Source organism: Myotis yumanensis, unplaced genomic scaffold, assembly GCF_028538775.1.
Source record: "Myotis yumanensis isolate MYYU_CA2020_CCGP unplaced genomic scaffold, mMyoYum1.0.hap1 SCAF_19, whole genome shotgun sequence".
Classification (NCBI taxonomy): Eukaryota; Metazoa; Chordata; class Mammalia; order Chiroptera; family Vespertilionidae; genus Myotis; species Myotis yumanensis.
The window spans coordinates 22,587,859-22,607,464 of NW_027223770.1; the positions used below are offsets into that span (position 1 = coordinate 22,587,859).

Consider the following 19,606-nt stretch of genomic DNA (forward strand, 5'->3'; position numbering starts at 1 on the left):
GTGAAACCACTCAATTTGTGGCGGGGCGGTATGGAATGTTCTCGCAGGAGGTCAGAGGAGGGAACTTCCTCCCGGATTACAGTCTCGGACTAGACTTTTAATAAGCTTTTTTTTTTTGGTATCATAGGAAGTTTTCTGTGATGCCGATGACCCGTGGGATTGAAACTCATGTACTAAATTACTCCAGGCTCATACTACCTTTGGTTTCCCGAGTGTCACAATTGCTTTTCTGGCCATTTATTCTGGAAATTGACTTTGTGGTTTTCGGTGGGTGGAAGGTCCGTGAGGGGTGGCGTGGGGGTGGAGTGGGAGGGGAATTGGCAGTCACAGAGAAACCAGGCACGGCCTGTACCTGTCCGAGGGTACAGATCTCTGGCAAGGCTGTTCAACTTGATGCAAAGCGGAAAATTCCATTAAATGGCTGGGGATTTGGCTACTGCTGCATCCAGGAAGCTCTGAGTGAATTTGTTTCTCTTGCATGGGTCTGCTTTTCTCACCCCCATCCCCTCACCCTTAACCCCACCAATCTCTCCTGTTTGGGTACTCATTCATTCAGTCATCATGTTGAATGAGCTCCTACTGTATGCATGAACAGTACCAGGTGCAATGGAGGAATAAGAGATGAATTAAACTCAGGCTTCTTCCTCTATAATCTAGGTCAGGCACAGAAGGTTAATGGCTGGGTCATTTATTTAGCAAAAGTTTTGGGGAGTGAGGCAGTCTCTGGTGTATACAATGAAGGAAGGACATAGTGTTGGGGTGGCTGTCACGGGGGACTTTAGTGACACGGGCGGGCGGGGGGGTGGGGGGGGATTTCCTAGAGGCTTAGAGTCCTCTGGAGCTGAGCAGTAAGTTATGCGAAGCAGTAAGATACAGATGCTACAGCGTCACCAGACAGGCCTCAGTTCAGATCTGGCTTTGCTCATGTGTAACCTTGTAGCATTGAAGAGATGCCTTCATTTAGTTTTATTTTTGTGCTAAAATATGCAAAACAAAATTTACCATTTTAACCGTTTTAAGTATGCAGTTCAGTGGCAACCATCACCATCATGGGGCTCCAGAACTCTTTCATCTTGCAAAACTGAAACTCTGTCCCCACTAAGCACCAACTCCCCAACCCCTTTGGCCCCAGCCCCTGGTAACCACCATTCTACTTTTGTCTCAGTGAATTTGACTATTCTAGGTACTTCATATAAGGTGACTCATGCAGTATTTGTCCTTTGTGACCAGCCTATTTCACTTAGAGTAGTGATCTCAGGGCTTACCCAGGTTGTAGCAGGTGTCAGAATGTCCTTCCCCTTTAACCCTGATTACTATCCATGGTACGTGTATACCCCATTTTGTTAATCCATCCATCTGCCAGTGGACACTTGGTTGCTTCTCCCTTTTGGGGTGCAAATATCTATCCAGATCCCTCTTCCACTTCTTTTGGGTATATATATATCCAGAAGTGGAATTGCTGGATCATAGGGTAATTCTGTGTTGAATTTTTTAGGAGCCATCATATTGTTTTTCATAGCAGACACATCCATCCCTTAGTTTTGTATCTTTGGTTTCCTCCTCTGTAGAACTGGGCATGATTCTACATGCCCAGCTCTACATGACCCACCTCGGGTTGCTTTGAGGATGAAAGCAGATGGTGTCTGTGAAGGTCCCAGAAGAGTTGCTGGCACACAGTAGGTGCTCAGTCCATGCTCACTGCCGGTGTGAGGTGGGGCTCTGTGTGCCCAAACTCACAGACAGGTGGGGTTGTCCTCTCTCTCCCTCCCAGCCGTCCAGGCGGCCTGACTGTCCACTTTGGGAGTTTCCCGTCGTCTGTCTGTCTGCTCCTCTGACCTTTCTCTCCTCCCCAGGCCGTGGAGGAGCTCCTGCTGACCCTGGATCTGGAGAAGAAGGCAGTGGCCGTGGGGCACAGCCAGGTGAGGAGAGCTTATTTCTCACGCCCTGCTGCCCATCACGCAGGGACCGGATGAGACCCCGTGCGTGCCTACCTCAGAGCCGCCTCCCTCCATGTCTCCTTCCCACCAGGGCTAGTCACTTTCTGCCCCGCAGTGCAGTGGCGTTATTCACACTTCTTATGAGGCCATGAAGGTAAATGCTATAATGTGGGAGGGGAGAACCTTGAGGAGTATCACTTCCGGAGGTTAAACTCCCAGCGGCCTCGGTGGTTGGGAGGAGTTCACATCCTGGACCTCAGTTTGCCTGCCGCAGCCTCGGGAAGAGCTGCCCCCAAACCCGGGAAGAAACACCCGTCGTCACGCAGAGCCTCGTAACTTTGCTTCGCCACCAACTGTGATACAACTCTGGGCCTCGCTGATGGGCAGCGATAAGTGAGGAAAAGGGGCTTGAGAAAGAACACGATTGTCAGAGTTGAGAGAAATAGCTTTTTCCAAACTGGCATTGAGCCAAAAGCTCTTCCAAAAATGTTGAAGTGTTTGGAGAATTTCACAGAGTGCTGGTAGGCTCCTATGTGAAGTTTTCAAGAGGGAAAATACAGTATTCAGGGCTTCCCAAACTGTTTGGCCATGGGACCCTCACCCTTTTGTTTTTGTGGAAGACTCATTACCCTGTGTCACTCCACTGAACATGTATCTGTTTCCCCTCTGCAGCCCCCCCTTCACGCCCCCCCGCCCCCCATGACCTGCAGGGAATGGGCCAGTGTTTCCCTGGGGAGCGTGACATTGCAGCTTCCTGGTAAAGCTACTCAGGTGGCCATGCTTATCATGTCTGGCCTCCCTTTTGCTCCTTTCCTATGATTAATAACTAGCTAATTACAAAGTGTCATTAGGATGTCACACTCTCCTTGGTCCGATAAGCAGCCGGACCCATGAAAAGCAACTAATTTAGATTTTTCTTTGTGATCTTCAGCCGCTGGTGCCTTATCGAGGCCTGTGCTGAGGGCCATGACATTTATGAAAAAGGTGGATTCCACATGCAGTGGCCTTCTGGTCGCCGATATGCTCTTAAAAGGAAAAGAAATCAAAATAAGATTGTGCCGAGGCGATGACTTATTCCTGTTCTCTGTACGGTCGTTTCCAATTATCTTTTTTAATGAAAGCTTCCTACTTAATCAATAGCGGTTTTGGCAGAACCCACCGCCTTTTATAATATATGAACTAGTGCTGTCATCACTTTGATCATTGATTTTTTTTATAGCAGCTTGTGGGACTCACTAGCTTGTGAAATTAATACAGTCATTATTGAGGCAATCTGATAGGTAATGAGTCAATCGTGTCTTTATTTCAATGAGGCTAATTGTCTTGGTGTCCCTGGCTGATATGAAGTGTTCTGTAAAGCGACAGAGGGTGGCAAAACAGAGTTATCACCGATTGGGTGTGTTAATTTTCATTTTCTCATCGAGAACGGGTTTCCTGCGGGATTGGTGGAATGATCTCCATCACAGAAAATATGTTCAGGGGAATGGAGACTATATCGAGACCCTCTGTTCCACCTGGAATTAAACAGCAGTTCAACCCCAAACCTCGGGCACCTATCGTAATGAATGAGGAAATGAAGGCTCACAGTGACATTGAGAATGGGTGCAGGAGATGAGCTTAAGGCTTGGGGCTCAAGTTAATCACTGGTTATGTGAACTTGAATCAATTACATGATCTTTCTGAGCCAATAGATTCCTCAGAGGGTGTGTGTGTGTGTGTGTAAAATGGGACATAGGAGAAAGAGCTTTGAAAAATGTAGATGCCATGCAAATGTTAATTGCATTCAGTGATAATCGCAGTCTTGTCTGGAGTCAGATAGAGGGAAAGGAGCCCTGGTGTTGCCACCTGCTGGAGGAGCGTCCCGGAGAACCGCCTGTCTTGGCCTCAGTTCCTCCCCGCCTAAAATGGGGAGATCGTGTTAACCACCGCATAGAGCCGTGCCTGTGCAGTGCTCTGTGTGCATATCACGTGGTCCGTTCAGACCCAGCACACGGGAAGGGCTCCATGAAATGTTAACCAGTAATCGACAATGTCACCGGTGACCTGATGATATCACCAACTAAGGTGGAGCTGCCCAGTGCTTAAAAGTGAGCATGAGGGTGTCTGCAACGTGACTCCTCCCCATCTCTGCCTCAGCTCCCATTAGAGCATCTTTCCTTTGCCTCTGGGAGGTGAGACCAGCCTCAGCTACCCAACCCCCTGGCCCCAGAGCTTCAGGTCCTCACTTTGTGTGCCCTGTAGTCTATTCGAAGGCGGCCCTGTGGGGTGCCGGGGAGGGAGGCATTGATCCCACTGCTGCGGAGGCCTTCGTCCATTATTGGTGAGCCAAGGCCTGGGAATCTGGCTGCTTTCCGCCGGATACCTGAGGGCCTCCTGTGGGTGGCACCCGCCGGGCCTGCCCCATTCTCTCCTGACTAAGGGAGGCCTCCTGCACCTTCCCAATTCTCTGTCCCTTCTTCTAAGGCCAGGCTGAGTATTTCCAGGCCACCACTTCTCTCAGTTGGTTAACAGTGTTTATTTAAAAAGTGCACGCTCCCAGGCCTGACACCTTTCCTGGGCAAGGCCTGGGATCTGCATTCGCCTCACTCCTCAGGTGATTCTGGTGCATGGTCCGTCTTAGCAGTGGGTCTTCAAAGAACGTGTGCTTGCATCCCGTGGGGATGGTGCTGAGAGGCTGGTTCTGATGCAGCAGGCCTGGGGTGGGGCCCAGGATTCTGCATTTTTAAAAGGTCTTCAGCAGTAATGATGCTGCTGGTGCATGGACCACACTCCGAGTACCAGGGGCTAGAGGAAGAGAGAGAGGAGGCGTGAAGCTTTGGTAATCTAGACCCTCAGTCAAGGGCAGCTGCTGATACTGCAGGTGGAAGCAGGAGACTGGGGTCTGCGTGGCAACCGCCTCCTGCTTTAGACAATTTTGATTCAGGGAGAAGTCACCCCCTGCTGTCTCTCCTTGCAGGTCTTCCTTAAGGCGGGCGTGGTCTCCAGGCTCGAGAAGCAGCGGGAGAAGCTGGTCTCCCGCACCTTCGTTTTATTCCAGGCGGCTTGCAAGGGCTTTCTGTCGCGCCAGGAGTTCAGGAAGCTGAAGGTATGAGGCCTCATGCACCTGGCAGAGGCGTGAGATGCCGGAGGAGCACCATCCGTGCTGGTCCAGGGCTGTAACCTCGAGCCTCCCACGCTTGCCTTGGGCACCATCCCCCGTGGGACGATGTTAACATGCAGATGCTGATCCAGCGGGTCTGGGTGTGCATAGGGCTCCCCACATCTCCCACCATGCTGCCTATGCTACTGTCCACAGACGCACCCTGTGTGGTGAGACTCAGAGCGGCCTTTTGCAAGATGTCATGGTTGTTTCTAGGACACTGACGTCAAAGTACCAATGATGCCACCTTGACCTACATATCTGCGAGGTTTCCAAGCCTTTGTGGTTGGTTCATGGTTTCAACGTGCCCCACCTTTCGCAGGTCAGCAGATAGGGCATGAGCTGGACACAGCCACTCAGGCCTTTGGGACAGAGAGGCCAGTTTAGAGTCCACAGTCCTGGACCACCTGCGTCACAGATTCCCCAGAGACTGAGTTTTCTCTCTGTAGCCTGCACAATGGAGAGAAGGCGGCTTGACTCGGGACAAGCAACACCTATGTTCGAATCCCACCTCCACCACTTAGTAGCTAGGTAAAGGGGAAGTGAGATTATGTGTACTTAGTACAGTATGTGGCACATAGTAACTGCTCAGTAAGTCCTAGCTGCTATAAATTTAATAGTTACTATTATACCCCTACCTACTAGCATGGAGTCTCATTACGTGTGCCTCTAGCTTATGTGAATTTGAAAATTCAAGTATATGCACCTGGCCAAAGCAGAAAAAGGCAAGAACATTAGTAATTAAAATACTGTGGGCAGTCCCACTGGCCCACTGTACTCAAGTAGCTCAGGCCTTGGGGTGGTTTGGAATAGAGGCTAACTAAGAGCCCAGGCTCTATCTGTAGTCAGATGGCAGGGGTTCAAATCCTGACTCTGCCACTGAGAAGCTGACACTGGGCACGGGACTTTACCTCTCCGTGCCTCAGTTTCCCTATGTGTAAAATGGCCCTACCCCAGATCTACTGAGTCCGTCTGTGCTTTGAGAAACCCTCCAGGAGATTCTGGTGCGCACTCAGGTTTGAGAAGCACGGCATTCGTGTTCAGTGCACCCGAAATGATATCTATCCCCTAAATGTCAACTGACAACAGCCACGGCCATAGCTTCTAGCGGGCAATTTCAGGGATTTTCAAGGATCATTCCTGCCTTGTGTGGTGACTTTTGTACCTAATCCGATTATAAGATGTGACCCATTGTATACTGTTCTCTGTTCCTCATCCTGTTATAATTATTAGGTCACGCAAGATTAAACTGCGGCCTAATGCCTGATGCCGAGAGCCTGATTCCGTGGAAGCTTTTTCTATTTTTAAGTATCTAATTCCTTTCACAAGGATATAAACCCATTTCCTCCATCCATGCCACCCTCTGCCTCTTCACATTCCTTCACCTTTGCCAGGCTGGGAAGGACCCTCCATTTCCCATCTCCTTTTCCTGCAGATCCGTCGACTGGCCTCACGGTGCATCCAGAAGAACGTGGCTGTGTTCCTGGCGGTCAAGGACTGGCCGTGGTGGCAGCTCCTCGGCTCCCTCCGGCCTCGGCTGAGTGCCACCATCGGGGATGAGCAGCTTCGCGCCAAGGAGGTTGGTCCGCATGCAGACAGGGCACTGGGTAGCTACTCCCACCCACACCCCATCTTGGTGCTTGCATCTCACCCAGTACCCCCATTTCTGAACGTTCTTAAGCCAGGGATGCTCCACCCACAGCCCTGGCTGGCTGCCTCCCTCAGATAGCCCTCTGCTCCCGCCAGCACCGACCACCATCCATCCACGCCCAGCTCCTCTCTAGGATCCTGGGTGCTGGGTAAATGCACCCTTACTACCCAGGGGTGCATCGAAGGGTCCCTTGTAGAAGCGTCATGCAGATGGGCTGCTGAATCACCCACTCTGTTCCCAGCCTTGAAACTCCTGGAACCGATGCCTCTGGTCCCCAATGGCTTCTCTTATGGTGTTTGTTTTTTGTAGGCGGAGCTTACAACTCTGAGACACAAGCTAGAAAAATCAGAGAAGTCTCGGAATGAACTCCGGCAGAACACAGACCTGCTAGAGAGCAAGGTACCCCATCCCTGTGCAGGGTGAGGTCTGCTGAGGGGGAGATGGTGATGCGCCTGGCACTGCACTAAGTGCTTTGCAAACCTTTTCAGAATAAGTGTGTGAGGTGCGTGCTGTTATTTTCCCCATTTTAGAGAGGAGGAAACTGAGGCCCAGGGGTATTAAGTATCTCCCTGAGGCTACACAACCAGCAAGTGTGGACCTGAGATTCAAACCATGTCATCTGGCTCCAAAGGGAAGAATTTCTTAAGTCTAAAAAGCACAAATCACAGGGATAAAATTGTAAATTTGACTATTTAAAAATAAGAAATGAACTTCTGTTTACCAAAGTATAAAATGATGACACATTACAAACATGGAAATGAAATTTGCAACACTTATAACTGGCAAGGAGTGTCCAGAATATGTAGAGAAGTTCCTCAAGTCGTTGGAGAAAGGCAGCTCACTCCAACAGGAAAAAAGTGGGCAAAAAAAATAGGAATCTGCAGTGCCCAAGAGTTTCAAGAGTTCAAATGTTCAGGAATTCAAATGGCCAATAAACTCATGAAAAGATGCTCAACCTAACTAGCAATCAGGAAATGCAAATCAGATCCGAGAGAGGTACCATTTCACACTTCAGAGGGGCGAAATCTAAAGTCTCCTGTAGCCAAGTGTTGGCAAGGATGTGTAGCAGCAGGAACTTTTTTAAAAGCTGCTGGCGCGAGTGTAACTCAATCTCACATTGGACGACTGAGTGTTATATTTTTGCTTCCTCCTTCCCAACTCCTTTCCATTCCTCTTTTTCCTGTTCTCCCTCCTCTTCCTCCTTGTCCTGAAACGTTATATGAAGGTCCAACATACACATAAGTGCACACATCCTAAGGTTACGTCTCCATGCGTTTTTATAAAGTGAGCTCACCAGTCAGTGCAGGCAGCACCCAGACTGACACACAGATCATTCTCAGCTCTCCCCAAACCGCCCCCGCCCCCCGCAACTGACTCCTAACACTAGAGATTAGTTTTCTTCTGTTTTTGAACTTTACCTAAAGGCAGTCAAATGTGGATACTCATTTGTGTCTGCTTCCTCTCATCTGACGTTTATGTTTGTGACATCCATTCACGTTGTCATAAATGATTGTGTATCATTTATTCTAATTGCTACATAGGATTCCATTATGTATATAGATCACTATTTATCCAGCAAGTGTAGACCTGAGATTGAAACTTATGTCATCTGGCTCCAAAGGGAATTCTTTAATCGTAAACAAGTCAAAAAAACACAATCTCAGGGGTGAGTGATACATTTGACTATTTGGAAGTAATATGTAAACGAAATGAACATTTGGTTGTTTCCAGTTTTGAACTATGATGAATAAGCCTGCTGAGAACATTCTTGCACCTGCCTTTTGACGCCCCTGTTGTACCTTTCTGTTGGGAATAGACTTAGGAGTGGAATTGCTGGGCTTTAAGTTATTTCTGTGTTCAGTTTTAATAGATATTGCCAGGCAGTTTGCTAAAGTGTTTGTATCAATTTACATGCCCACAGCAACAGGTGAGAGTTCCAGTTGCTCCATATCCTTACCGGCACTTGGTGGTGTCTGCCTTTTCATTTAGCAATTTGTGTGTGTGTGTGTGGCGCAGTAGTGCCACATTGTGATTTTAATTTGCAACTTTCTGGCTGTCTTCTTTGGCAAAGTGATCTTTCAAGTCTTTTCTGCTGTTTTTCTAATTGATTTGTAGCAGTTCTTTATATCTTGTGGATACAAGTTCAGTTGTTGGATAGATGCAGTCCAGATCTTTTTTTCCATTCCGTGGCTAGATGTTTTTGATGCAGTAATTTGAAGTTGTATTTTCTGAAGCCCCCATCTCTTCAAAACTGCCGACAGGCAAGGAAGAGATCAAAGGGCTCCAGAACCCCCAAACCTGCATCAATGACAGTAGATGCACTTTTTTGGTTTTAGTCTATATTTTATTGATTCTCAGATGCACATTATTTCCACCTCTATACATCTCTGGAATTGGGATGCATCTTAAAAATCAGTGGAATATTACACCAAAAATTGGCAGCACTTTCTTTTCTGAGGTTCTGTAATTGTGCATCTTATAATCAATGGCAGCTCAGATTTGGCGAAATGTAGTGTGTGGGGGCCCAAGTAGGGATTTTATTTGAAGAAAGGGATGTGGTTCCCTTCCCTCCCCTCCCAAAAGCTACTGTTGATTTATGCTGGTTGCTTTGGCACTTTCAAGAGCTTCAGAATCACTGTTAACCCTGTAGCTTCCCCACCTCCCAAGATCCAGGAGGGAATTGTGGTGGAGGGGTCCTTCCCTGCTTCTTTAACAAGCCCTGAGCTGTTCCCGATGCGGTGCAGTGGTGGGAGGGTGGGCGAGGGGGGTAGTGGGGAGGGGTGTCTGGCTGCATTAGAGCCGTGGTTCCCATACTTGAAAGTGTACCAGAACCCCCTGAAGGACGTGTTAGAATATAGATTGCTGCACCCCCGCCTTAGAGATCCTGAGTGAGTGGGTGTGGGAGGCCCTGGGCCTTCTCCATTCCTCCCTGGGTCTTCTCCATTCCTCCCTGAGTCTTCTCCATTCCTCCCTGGGTCTTCTCCATTCCTCCCTGAGTCTCCTCCATTCCCAAGCCCTTATGTGCTGCTGAGCCTGCTGGTCCGCGGACCACACTTTGAGAAACACTAGACTAGAGAACAGATGAAAGGTATCTCCTTCGTGCATGGGGTTCTGTTTTCTTTTGGCAACTTTCTGTTAGCAGCTGGAGAGCAGACACCCCTGAAGGGCCATGTGTCATGAGGGCACCCCGACCCCGTTCACAGGCTCTGCGCCCCATCCCCTGGTCTCAGTAGGAGGGCAAACAGTCAATAGAAACTTCCCCGAAGGATGTTGTGCCTCATCATTGGAAACTCCGTTAGACTAGGCTTATTAAAAAACAACATTATTGCAAAATGATTTAAGTGCTTCATTTGCTAAGGAGCAGAGAGGAGATGAGGAGAGGCTGGCGATAAATATTCCTCTGGCGCACACAGCCGGCCTCGGCGCAGAGCGGGGCTTGTGATTTTCTCAGGAAAGCAGCCCGTCTTCTTGCAGGAAGCACCTCCAAGGCTGCGGGAGCTCCTGAGGATGTATGAGGGAGGCGTGTCTTCTTCTCTCCCTGGAAGATATTTTAGGCATTTCCCAGGAGCGTATTTATGGCAGAAGATGAGGCCCGTGCAGTCCAGCGCCTGCCCTCATTAGTCTGAGCCGTGGCCCTTTTTGCTGAGGAATTGCTGGGCGAATCCAGCAGGTCCAGCAGGGGCTGCAGATGTCGGTGGGAAAGTTCACTTGCACAGCGCCGCGGAGGTGTGGTCCTGGCGGTCAGGAGTGTAGCTAGAGCTTATCTCCAGGGTGGGGAGGGTCGTGCTAGGGTCACGGGGCCCAGTGGTTCCTGAGCCTAGATCGTCTTCCAGGTCTTCTGACTCGAAGCCCTGGGCTCGGCCACAGCCCTGCGCCTCTGTGGGGACAGATGTGGTGGTCCCTAGTCCCCGGGGGAGTGAGACACCTGGTTTCCTGTCTGACTTAAGATGCCAGGGCCTCTTGGGCCTTCACTGCTGGGAGGGTGTGTTTCCAGCAGACAGGCCGTGGAGGTTCTATGGCCACAACGTGGGTATGTTCACAGATGGCCACAGTGGACTGTTCCTTCTGCGTGCCTCAGTTTCCCCATATAAACATTAGAGCCATGATCTCTTTCCTACCTACCTCACAACATGAACAAAGGAGTGGGGGACTGTGCCAGGTCAGGTATGGTCACGACGGGCGACCTGAGCTGGCGTAGCTGGTGAAGCAGTGGACAGTCAATCAGGACAGCCGGCTTTGCACCTATTGCTGTGGGATTGTGGGAAAATTCTCCCGGTCCCCGAGCCTCTGGGTCATTAGTAAAATGGTGACAGTACCAGTTATGAATTCTTCTCCCTAAGATCGTGGTGAGGGGGTGCATATAAAGTAGTTACTACAAATTTCAAGCCTTCACGCATCACCACTATTACTAATATGTATTTGAATTCTTACCAAGCTCCCCGCAGCAGACTTGAGTTCCTTGAAGATAATGATACATCTTAGCTATTACTTTGCCTCTCAAAGCATTCAGTGCCAATTGAATGAATGAATGGGATAATGCCGAATTTAATAAAGTAACATTTAATGAGCACTGTGTCTGTGCCAGGTGCTACGATCCATCCTTTACCCACATTATCTAGATTTACCTTCAAATCAGACTGTGAGGAAAGTGTTAGTACCCCCACATTTAGATGAGGAAAGAGAAGCTCAGAGAGATAAAATGATTTGTCCAGTATCACACAGCTCTTGAGTGGCAGAGCTGGGATTTGAACCCAGGTCTGGCTGACTCCAGACAGGCTGTGAGAGGGGAGGAGCATCTACCCAGACTGGGAGTAGGGTCAGGGAGGGCTTCTTGGAGGAGGGTTTTCAAGTTTCTCAGGTTGGCGGGGATGGGGCTTCCCTTCCGCTGGGGGTCTGCACAGGTTCCCTTTGGCCAAGGGATGCAGGGAGATTTGAGAATAACTTCCAGTTAATTGGTCCTTGAGTGATCTGCAAGGACCCTTCAGGGTTTGCCAGCCAGGCTCTCCCCCTTGTTACACGGGTGCTCCTTTTGCATTTGCCCAATAGCTCTGGGCCCACCCCTCCCCTCATGGACAAAGCCCTTGGGCCCTTAAATGTGGGAAGAGGGGGGTTTGTGGGGACCGGGGACAGTCAGGGGCTACTTGCCTCTGTGAAGAGCACCTGTCATTTCCTCCAGTTTGAAAAGACTAATTGTCCTCTGGGCTCCAGACTGGGGTTTGCGGAACACAAAATTAATGCATTAAATTAATTTTGTGCTCCCTTCGCTCAGGCCGATTAGTACAAATTAGATTTCACACTAATTGACTGAGGAGGAGAGAACACAGTCCTGGTGTTTGAGATCAATGCTGATCGCAGGGACGAGGGGTGGGGTTAGGAGCGTGATCTGGGGCGTTCCTGGATCGCACTGGCCCATTGAAAGTGACCCCTTGTCCAGCTCCAACACATCAGGGTGCCCATACGCAAAGCTAACCCGCCTGAAGCCCAGGGGAGGCGGGATTAGGAGGAGAGCCTAGCAGTTTATATGGCGATAATTCTCGAACTTTGTTGTGCTTAAGGATCACCCTGAATGTGTTAAAGTTCAGATCCCTGGGTCCCACTGCAGATAAATTGGTTTGGGGGATATAAGAATCCTGGAATTTGCATTTTAACAACCATCCCAGATCATTGCAATGCAAGTGTTTCCCCAGAACACTTTAAAGACAGCAAGGTAATAATAATAATGATAATAATAATAATAAATAAAGACAGCCGGGTAAGGAATAGCAAAAAGAAGTCCTGATCCACAGCCAGCCAGGAGCATCTGGGAGCGCTTCTCTTTCACTAACTGGTGCCGATTACTTGGATCTGGGTTCAAGTCCCAGCTCTGCCACTTATTTGTTGTGTGATTTTAAAACGCTCCCCTTAAGCCTCCTTTTTGCTTTGTTTCTAAGTTCTGTGGAGTGGGTGTCGGGGGAGAAGTGTGGGTGGCCCCACCGAGTGACACTGCTCTAACCCTCTTCACTCCAGATCGCTGACTTGACCACAGAGCTTGCGGATGAGCGCTTCAAAGGGGACGTGGCCTGCCAGGTGCTGGAGAGCGAGCGGGCCGAGCGGCTACGGGCCTTCCGGGAGGTTCAGGAGCTGAAGGTGAGCGGTCATGGGTAGCAGGTGTGTGTGTGTGCATGTGTGTGTGTGTGTGTGTGTGTGCATGTGTGTGTGTGTGTGCGTGCGTGTGTGTGTGTGTGTGTGTGTGTACACACAGGCTGGCTGGGAGTGCGTGGGCCTGTCCCCCTGTGCTCACACTTGGGAACAGGAAGCCTAAGTAAGACATGCTCTCATACTCGAGGTCCTGGAGGACATTTGGGTCTTACTGCGGTTTGGCCTGGGAGGTGCCTTGGGAGAGGATGGGGTGGTCCCTGGCTGTGGAGGCTCCATGATGAGGACTGTGCAGGGAATGGCCCGTCTGGTGAGGGAGGTGCCATGGGTGCGTCGGCCAGCCCAGGTCTCTATCCAGCTGCAGTGGGAACCCTTGAGGTTTTTCTTCCAGGGCAAGTGTGAGCAAGTCCAGCAGAATCTGGGAGAAGTAGAGAAGCAGCTGCAAGAAGCCCAGCAGAAAATCCAGTTGAATGACTTGGAGAGGAGTCACACTGGAGGAGGTGAGCAGGTTGGAGCCCTTGCAAGTAGATGCTAGTGGCAAAAGCTGTCCTTTTATTTCATCCATCCATCCATTCATTCATACATACACGTGAAGGACTTCACTACCAGTGGTTCTCAACCTTCTGGCCCTTTAAATACAGTTCCTCATGTTGTGACCCAACCATAAAATTATTTTTGTTGCTACTTCATAACTGTAATGTTGCTACTGTTATGAATCGTAATGTAAATATCTGATATGCAGGATGGTCTTAGGCGACCCCTGTGAAAGGGTCGTTCGACCGCCAAAGGGGTCGCGACCCACAGGTTGAGAACCGCTGCACTAGACACTGCGTTAGGGGTAGAGACTCTGACAGAGCAAACTCACCTGCCCTCTTGGCACTTACAGCTTAGTGGGCCAGGCAGACATTAAACAGGTAACCCAACAATATCCCAAATAATGACTCTCCATGTGGCAGGTGCCCTTTAGTAATAATGCAAGTAGTGATTTAAATAAAAAGTGGCTCTACGGTAAGGCCCCTTTCTATATATGTGAATACTTTTCATATAAATTTTGAGGAAGGCATTTCAGTGGTTAAAAGTGGCATCTATGAAACGGCACTTCTGGATTTAAATCTAGAGTCTGTCTCTTATTAGATGAGTGGCTCTGGGCATAGAAGTTATGTCTTGTATTTTTTTTTTCCATTTTCAAATGCACGTACTCTTAGATGACTAATAGTGTTTAGCCATGTGCTGGATAGCTGTTAGTTACTTGATCATTATTACTATTTGTACTAATAGTGGGATCGTTATCTGTGGTCCCAACCTGTGGGGCAGAAGGTACTCCTCCCCCCATTTAAAAGCAGTGTCAGGTGCTCAGCAGTTGCTGAGCGATGGCAGAGCAGGTGAGAGGACCCCAAATCGCCCCAGGACAGATGTGCTCAGCAGAGCCAGGAACTCCTAGGGGTGCCGCCTGACTCAGCTGCCTGGAGACTCGAATGCCATGGTTGGATGGGCTTGGTGACATCTCTGTCAGCTCCTCTCCCCAGTCTGAGCGAGTTAGATGAGAAGGATGCCCAGTGTGTCTGTCAGCTTTATAAAACGCTGACATCATTCCTCCCATACCCCTAGAGAGTTTATGCCCTAGAAACGTCAGGGACACTCGGGAACAGAGGGCTGGAGGCGGTGAGAAGAGGCAAGGCTTTCTACTCCACTCTTGTTCTCCTCTCATCCCGGCTACCCTCAGGGCAGGCACCTACCAGAGAGGTTAATACTCAGGAGTTTGAGGTTCTCTGATACGGAGACCCAACTAGGTAGGGAACACGCTGGGCGTGGCGGAGGCGTTTGCACAGAACCAGCAGTGGGGACAGCACGCTTTCCCCAGAGGAGCGTTGGCTGCATTTCCACCCCGGCTGTGATTTATGTCTAAATGGTACCCCTCCCCCCCAGTTTGTTTTCCTGTGGAGAGAGATGGGTGTTGATGAGAGGGGAGATGTGCCATTAGTCACGATGTTATATGGGCTCTCAGCTCTGTGTGCTCATTTCCAGGAAGCCAGCCCACAAATATTTTGTTTTTCGTTATGAAAGTCATACATACTCATTACAGAGCATTTCTGAAACGTAGGAAAGTTGGAGGAAGCCATAAAGCACTTGCCTGGCATCACCGCAGTGCCACCACAGCCTCCACCACGGATCAAGCCTGAGCAGAGATGATTGAAAGCATCTTTGTTTTCCTCCGTGTGCGATGGGGTATTTAAAGGGAACTTTTATGGCGTGCGCCCAGCATTGAGCTGGACACTTTAGGGGCCACAGAAGAATTGTAGTTGGGTCCTGCTTTCAAGAAACTTGTAGAGTCCATGGGGAGGTCAGGTAAACCACTGGCCAGTTGTCCAGTTGGACAGTTCCAGTCAGTGAACTTGTATCAACATGGGACCCTTGTGTGTGTAGGGAGCTCTTCCAGAGGGTCCTGGGGATCCACAAATGACTGAAACATCTCCCCTACCCTGGGATTTTTTTTTTAAAAGAAAGGTATGTGTGCATGTGTGGAGAAATTGTATTGTATAAAACAACTGAGCTTAGAATAGTGAGGGTTCAATGACATTAGGCAACTGGAAGTGGTCAGCACAGGCTGCCTAGAAGAAGCATGTACTTTTGTTTGTTTTTTAAGTTTGGACTTAGAGCAAGATTTCCTAACTGGAGGTCCCAGGTCAGGCCTCAGGAACTCTGTTCACACTGTGAAATTGCGTACAAAGAGCTAAGCAAGTGGACACGAACCACCCCCACTCACCTAGCCTTCCACCCGGCCTCCCTGACTCTGTTCAACAGCGGACGAGTGGCAAATGCGCTTCGACTGTGCTCAGATGGAGAACGGGTTCCTCCGAAAGCGCCTGCAGCAGTTCGAGGAGAGGCTGGACTCAGAGCTGACATCCAGGAAGGAGCTGGAGCAGCAGGTAAGAGGGAGCAGATAGTCTGCATCCCAAAGGCATCAGAGAGTGGGCAGGCTCTCACCTCCACGACTCAAGGTGGGCAGGGCGAATGAGGCCACCGACCCCTCGTGTCTTCCCACCTCCACAGATGCTGGTCACGGTGGGATATGGAAAGCATTTTCTCTGCCCGCGGGTGTTCTGCTCTGGGAAAGCATCCTCTGTGTGATAAAGAGCATGAATGTTCACTCACGATGTCAAGGCTCATTTCTGCCTTGACCTTGCGGAAATGACATCTTGAGCCTCAGATTTCTCATCAGTAAAATGATTGTAATATTCTGTTATCATCGTCAAATTCTATCCATTCCCATCGCCTCTAATCTTGCCACCTCCATCTCTCATCTGGACCAGCCCAGCTGCCTCCTAACTGGTCCCCTTACCTCCAGCCTCTCCCCGCAGCCACCTGCCACACTGCGGCCAAAGGACCTTTCAGAGCCTCTTTCGGAGTGTTCTGTTATCATGGTGATGCTGACTCTCATGGTGGGTTGCTCCCTTGTGCATCTCATAATTTTTGACTGTGAGCTCATCTTTCCACGTGTTCCTCTACACCCACCACAGTAGCCCCAGGCTGTCTGCACTGTGGAATGTTCTGTTTTTTTCCTTCTGACTCATGCTAACTGTGTGTGTGTGTGTGTGTGTTTCACTGTTTTTTGTTGTTGTTGTGAGTTGATCTTATTTTTCATTTTTAAAGCTTTGTATTGATTCAGGGGAGTCTTGCTTACAGGGTTGTGCACGTGTTCCTTTAGAAGAAACCCGCCTGCACTGCCTTCTGAAGCAGCTCCTGAGATTACACTAAATTCTCAGTTTCAGAATTTTGCAACCTGTGCAGAGTGTCAGTTTGAGCGCTAAACCCACATGAGGTCCAGACCTGGGGTTTTGATTTCTTCCTGGAATACTTTCTCCTCCACCCATAGCCAGAGTGGCAGCAAGATTTCTGACCACCTTCCAGGCCGGTGGGTGGAACGTTCATCGCCCTTCTCACTGAGATGCAACTCTTTGAGGGTCCTGACTTAATACCAGGGTCTTTACTCCAACTTCCCACTTTGCCCTCAAGGCCTTGCCTTGTGTCTCTGTCCAGGCATTCCAATACAGCCTGTTACCTTAGGGATATTTCTGGATCTATCCACCGCCCCTGTCCTCCACCTGGCTGCCGTAATATCAGCACGTACCATGATTGCTCTGGTCGTGTGTCCTCTGCATTTCTGATATTCGCAAGTGCAGTTTGCCCTTAGGAATGTAATGATAGTTGAGCCTCTTTGCCTGTCTTGCATTGTCTCCACCCCGAATCTGTATTCTAACCAGTCTACACTTTACCCAGTGGTATGCTGGTAAATCAGCTCTCTGAAAATAAGCAAACAAGCTTCTCCTAATGTATAGCATTTGCCAATGGCCAATGTCTGTGGTGTAAATTCTCCCACCATGGCTGATTTCCCGTTAACATTGTGTTGTCACTGAATGTAGAATTGGGAAGAGATGTGCAGAATCAGCTCTCATAGGTTGGTATAAGCCAGCTTCAGCACCACACTCGGTGTTTGATTCACAGCAAAACTGAGAGGAAGGTACAGAATTTCACGTGTACTCCCCCTCTACTATCAACATCCCCCACCAGAGGTGCATTTGTTACAGTTAATGGACCTGCATGGCATGTCATCATCATCATCCGAACTCCATACATTAGGGTTCCCTCTTGGTGGTGTCTATTCTTTGGGTTTGGGCCAATATATAATGACATGTATTCACTGTTGTAGTTTCATACAAAATAGTTTCACTGCCCTAAAATTCCCCGATGTTCCACCATTCATTCCTCTCTCTTAACCCCTGGCTACGACTGATCGTTCTACTGTCTCCATAGTTTTGCCTTTTCCAGAATGTCATCCACTTTGTGTCTTGTCTTTTCATTCTCTTGAGAGTTAGTGTCTATCACAGAGCAGGAATTTTTAATTTTAATGAATTCCAGCTTGTCAATTCTTTCATGGATCCTACCTTTGGTGTCACACCTAAAAAGCCATTGCCCAACCCAGTGTCATCTAGGTTTTCTCCTATGTTATCTTCTAGAAGTTTTACAGCTTTGCATTTGACATTCAGACCTGTAATCCACTCTAGTTAGTATTTGTAAGGCCTGTATCTAGATTCATTTCTTTGCATGTGGATGTCCAGTTGCTCCGACACCAGATGTTGAAAGACTGTCTTTTCTCCATTGTATTGCCATTGCTCCTTTGACTATATTTAGTGGCTCTGCTTCTGGGCTCTCTATGCTGTTCCACTACACTGTTGTTTTTTTCTCCCTCCAAAAAATACATTATTCTTTCTCATCTTTGAGCCTTTGCATCTACTGTTTCCTCTTCCTAGAGCACCTTTTCTCTCCCTTACCTCAACATCTCCAATATCCTTAGGATCTCAGCTTAAACGTCACTCCCTCAAGAAAACCTTCCCTGGTGCAGATGGGCTTGGATGCGCCTGAATTATTTCTCCAAATAGCAGCCTCATCACATTGTATTGTAATTATCTGCTTTGTTTCTTGGTCTCCCCAGTAGAGGTAGCCACCTCAAGAGCTGAGGCCTCTGCCTGCCCTTTTATTACGTGCATCTCCTGCTGTGGGAGAAAGGTGTCATGAGATCACCTTGCGGAGGTGGGCCAGGGTGAGGCCACATACAGTTAATAAGCAACGGCGGCGAGCCTCATTATCCTCCGTGGTGGCGATGGTTTTGCTCTTCGCATGCAACATGGACATTGCTTTGCGGTCCTCCAGGAGGCATCCTGAGCTGTAGACAAACACAGAAGGACACCCAGGCAGGGCAACAGCCCCGTTCTCTAATAAGGAATTATAAAGCCGGGTCAGTATCCCCAAGGAAAGGGGGTAGTCATGCTACATTAAAAAGTAATAATACTGCAACCTTTCCCGGGCAGCCGAATATAAGAAAACATCCCATTTGCCGTCAAATACTGAATTTAGAATTACAGGCTTCATTAACTCAGCGTTTTGCTTATTTAAAGCAATACTTTAATGAGGCCATTTCTTCAAAGCGAGCGTCCCGAGCTGTCTTCTCTCCCAGATCTAAACTAGGACATTCAGGAGGGTGTTTCCTGCAGGAAGACGCAAGAGCTGTTGGCTTCTGTGTCGGCACCGGCGTGTGCGTTGCCGTGTGAGCCGGCCGTCTAAAGTGCTCTTTGCTGGTTTAACCTTTGAGCCCGTCTCTGGGGTTTTCCGGTTAGATTTTCTCCGTGCGCTGTTTTGACTGCTTCCTGGCTCGCAGAGCCCCCCAGGTTATGCCAGCTGATGGGGTATGAGCTATACAGCTTTCAGTGGCTGCGAAGTCGAGGCAAGGCATGCAAAGGATCCGTGGGAGCGTTGGTAGGAAGATTACTGAGAAACAGAACAAGCCACCCCAAGGGATGAAAGGAATTGCCCCATTCTACCTCTGGGCAAACTGAGGCTCAGGAGACAAGTAGAGAGAGCGTAGTCGAGACAGGGTCTCTGCTTCCAGCCCCTGTTCTCTCCCCATTATAGCAGCTGCTCGAAGTGAGCCGGGTGGTTCATTCTGTTACTCCCACAGCTCGGGGAGCTGCAGAGTGCATACGAGGGGGCCAAGAAGACCGCGCACCAACTGAAGAGGAAGTGCCACCGGCTGACCTGTGACCTGGAGGACACCCGCTTCCTGCTGGAGAACCAGCAAAGCCGAAACCACGAGCTTGAGAAGAAGCAAAATAAGTGAGTCATGTTCCTCATCATTGTCACCTGGACACCAGGGGGTAGCATGGGTGCTGGAATCTTTGGGGTCTCAGG

The 19,606-nt window shown here is 49.2% G+C and overlaps 1 protein-coding gene across 3 annotated transcripts in view; it reads left to right on the forward strand.

Moving 5' to 3' along the window:
- Positions 1-19,606, forward strand: part of MYO18B (myosin XVIIIB) — a 175,917-nt gene that overhangs the window by 69,902 nt on the left and 86,409 nt on the right. For all 3 annotated transcript variants that reach the window (XM_070399451.1, XM_070399452.1, XM_070399453.1), the window contains exons 22-29: positions 1,854-1,919; positions 4,894-5,022; positions 6,512-6,655; positions 7,037-7,126; positions 12,734-12,853; positions 13,254-13,362; positions 15,665-15,789; positions 19,377-19,531. In XM_070399451.1, coding sequence (XP_070255552.1) covers positions 1,854-1,919; positions 4,894-5,022; positions 6,512-6,655; positions 7,037-7,126; positions 12,734-12,853; positions 13,254-13,362; positions 15,665-15,789; positions 19,377-19,531 — 938 coding nt within the window. The remainder of the gene's footprint in view (positions 1-1,853; positions 1,920-4,893; positions 5,023-6,511; positions 6,656-7,036; positions 7,127-12,733; positions 12,854-13,253; positions 13,363-15,664; positions 15,790-19,376; positions 19,532-19,606) is intronic.